The 2852-nt window shown below is 40.6% G+C and overlaps 1 protein-coding gene across 1 annotated transcript in view; it reads left to right on the top strand.

Annotated features, from left to right (window-relative positions):
* LOC119310088 (wall-associated receptor kinase 3-like) overlaps window positions 1–2482 on the top strand; it is a 4263-nt gene extending 1781 nt beyond the window's left edge. Inside the window, exons 2-3 of the mRNA XM_037585935.1 lie at window positions 276–317; window positions 1341–2482. Coding sequence (XP_037441832.1) covers window positions 276–317; window positions 1341–2482 — 1184 coding nt within the window. The remainder of the gene's footprint in view (window positions 1–275; window positions 318–1340) is intronic.
* Window positions 2483–2852: the final 370 nt, after the last annotated feature.

Below are 2852 nucleotides of genomic sequence, written 5' to 3'. Positions count from 1 at the left end.
CCCTTTCTTCTACTTCCTCCCCTCTGGCCTTCCTCCGGCAAATTTTTTCGGAATCTCAAAATCAATTGTCCCATTAGCTTTTTTTTTCTTTTTTTTCGAAAAAGGGTTTTACCCCAGCCTCTGCATCAGAAAGATGCATATGGCTCTCAAAATCGATTGTCCCATTAGCTAAAGTCAATCGATTGAGGTTTAGCTAATGTGGAAAAATTAAGCCATGCATGCGCATGATTAATCATGTCTCTTGATTAATCGATCCCCTCTTTTGCTATTTATAGATATTGACGAGTGCAAGCACGCAAAGGACCATGGGTGTTTCGGTGAGTGTCGCAATACGCAAGGATCATTCAATTGCTGGTGCGCACGAGGAGGAAATGCTAGCCAGCCTAATGGCTGCCTCAGGCCCGTAAGCAATACAGGTGGCAAACTTTTCTTAAGACCTACAACATATTTACTGCGTTTGTTTTAGGTTTAAAATGTGCTTATTGAAAAAAAATTAAAAAATGCAACTTATATGTACTAATCACTCCGTCTACAACAAGGTTTTGAATCTCAAGCTGTCCTTTTTTCTCGAGGGGCACCGAAATTCATGGTTACCACGGTAACCATGAAATATTGAAAAAAAATTGGACGAAATTTAAAATCAAATTTTGAATTCAAATATTTGGAAGTTGATATAGATAAAATTTTAACTCTTCAAGATAAGTAATCCTATCCTAGCGTAGTGGTTGTTAGCAGGCACCAACCGTTGCCGCGATCTTTCAGATCTTGAGTTCGATGCTTGGCCTTTCACAGGATTTCACAACTTTTAGTTTTTTTCTTTTGCATTCTAAAATAGAAAGAAAAGCACAAGTGTGGCACTCGAACCCGTGTCTCGCAGCTCCAGAGAACATGCCTTTGCCACTACGCCATGACACGTAATGTTGCTACATCAGAGATGCCTTGTATTTAACTAGGTCCGAGTTTGAATTCAAAATTTTCAAACTCGAATTTTTTTGCTCGGTATGAGTGCTTTTCATGGGGTAGCGGTAACCGCTCGGGATCAGGAAAATTCGAGTGGTACCCAAAATAGTGGTCTACACACGCACGCGCGCGCACACACACACACACACACACACACACACACACACATAGGTATAATTTGTGTACGCATGGTCTAATTTTCTAGCTTTGCCATCATAACATCTGACTTCTATGACCGCCAGTGCTGAAGAATATGCATCCTTCAGTTTTAATTCAAAGCTCTAGTCGTTTTGCAACCGGCAGGAAGTCAGTGATAACCCACGGGAGCCAAATTTGCTATATGATCAAATTAACAAACATATAAGTAATCATTTTTGCAGGTTTAATCATTGGTCTCTTGGTTTCTCTTGTCCCATCCCTCATGCTTTTGGTTATAGGTGGATTGTTAATAATCCGTAAGCTTGAGCATCATAGAGCTGAAAAGTTGAAACGGAAGTTCTTCAATCAAAATCATGGACAACTATTGCAACAGCTAGTATCTCAAAGGTCTGACATCGGTGAGAGGATGATCATCACTATGAAGGAGATAGAGAAGGCCACAAACAATTTTGATCAATCTCGTAAGCTCGGTGGCCGAGGGCATGGTACTGTCTACAAAGGAATATTGTCAGACTTGCATGTTGTGGCCATCAAAAAGTCAAATATTATGGTCCAGAGAGAAATTGATGAGTTCATAAATGAGGTTGCCATACTATCACAAATCAACCATAGGAATATTGTCAAGCTTCATGGTTGTTGTCTCGAGACAGAAGTCCCACTCTTGGCATACGAATTTATTTCCAATGGAACCCTTGGTGATCATCTTCATAATGACTCGCCAAAATCAATATCTTGGGGTGACAGGCTAAGGATCGGATGTGAAGTAGGAAGAGCTATTGCTTACCTTCATTCTGCTGTTTCAGTTCCTGTAATACACCGAGACATCAAATCTTCTAACATACTTCTTGATGATGCTTTCATGGCAAAACTATCAGACTTTGGTGCTTCAAGGTACATTCCTATCGACCAGTCAGGGAGAACCGCAACAGCAGTCCAAGGAACAATAGGATATCTAGATCCTATGTACTACTACGCCGGGCGGCTCTCAGAAAAGAGCGATGTTTATAGCTTCGGAATCCTACTTTTGGAGTTGTTTACGAGGAAGATACCAATCATGTATAGAACCTCAGAAGGTGATGGACTTGTTGCACAATTTGTTGAACTCCTAGATGAAGGCAAACTAGTTGACATACTAGATTCCCAAATTGTAGAGGAGGGAGGTAGTGAAGTTGAAGAAGTAGCTGCTCTTGCTGCATCATGTATAAAGTTAAGAGGAGAGGAGAGGCCTACCATGAGGCAAGTTGAGATGGCACTCGAAGGCATTCAGGCAAACAAGCAGCTCGTCCTAAATGATTTGACAGGTGAGCAAAATGAAGAAAACGATTCAATTTCAACCAGTTTGAGCTTGGAGGAAGTGAGCTGAAGACACGACCAAACGGAATTCTCGTTATCTAGGTGGTACCCCTTTATGTTTTTTTAGAACTATTTAAGTTTGTTTTGATCCAAGGTGTCAAATGCATGTATTCTCCTACTAATTAAATAAAATTTCTGTAATACTCGGAAGACCTGGATTTTGGCGGGTCTCCCCTCTCCTGGAGTTTGAACAAGTGAGCTCAGTAAAAAAGGTGTACCCAGTGCTGAAATAAAAAAAAAGGGCCATTAATTCAATATCTTCTTAGTTCCTTGGGGGCTGATCTGCTGTTCAAAACCATATTACTTGCTATTTTCGCTTTGGATCTTGTTTCTTTTCTTTGTTTGAACTCGTGCCATGTTGTTGTGGTCGTGGCTTTATG

The sequence above is a fragment of the Triticum dicoccoides genome, chromosome 5B, assembly GCF_002162155.2.
Source record: "Triticum dicoccoides isolate Atlit2015 ecotype Zavitan chromosome 5B, WEW_v2.0, whole genome shotgun sequence".
NCBI classification, from domain to species: Eukaryota; Viridiplantae; Streptophyta; class Magnoliopsida; order Poales; family Poaceae; genus Triticum; species Triticum dicoccoides.
Note: the sequence above shows the minus strand (reverse complement) of the source record. Positions and strands in the feature narration are given on the sequence as shown.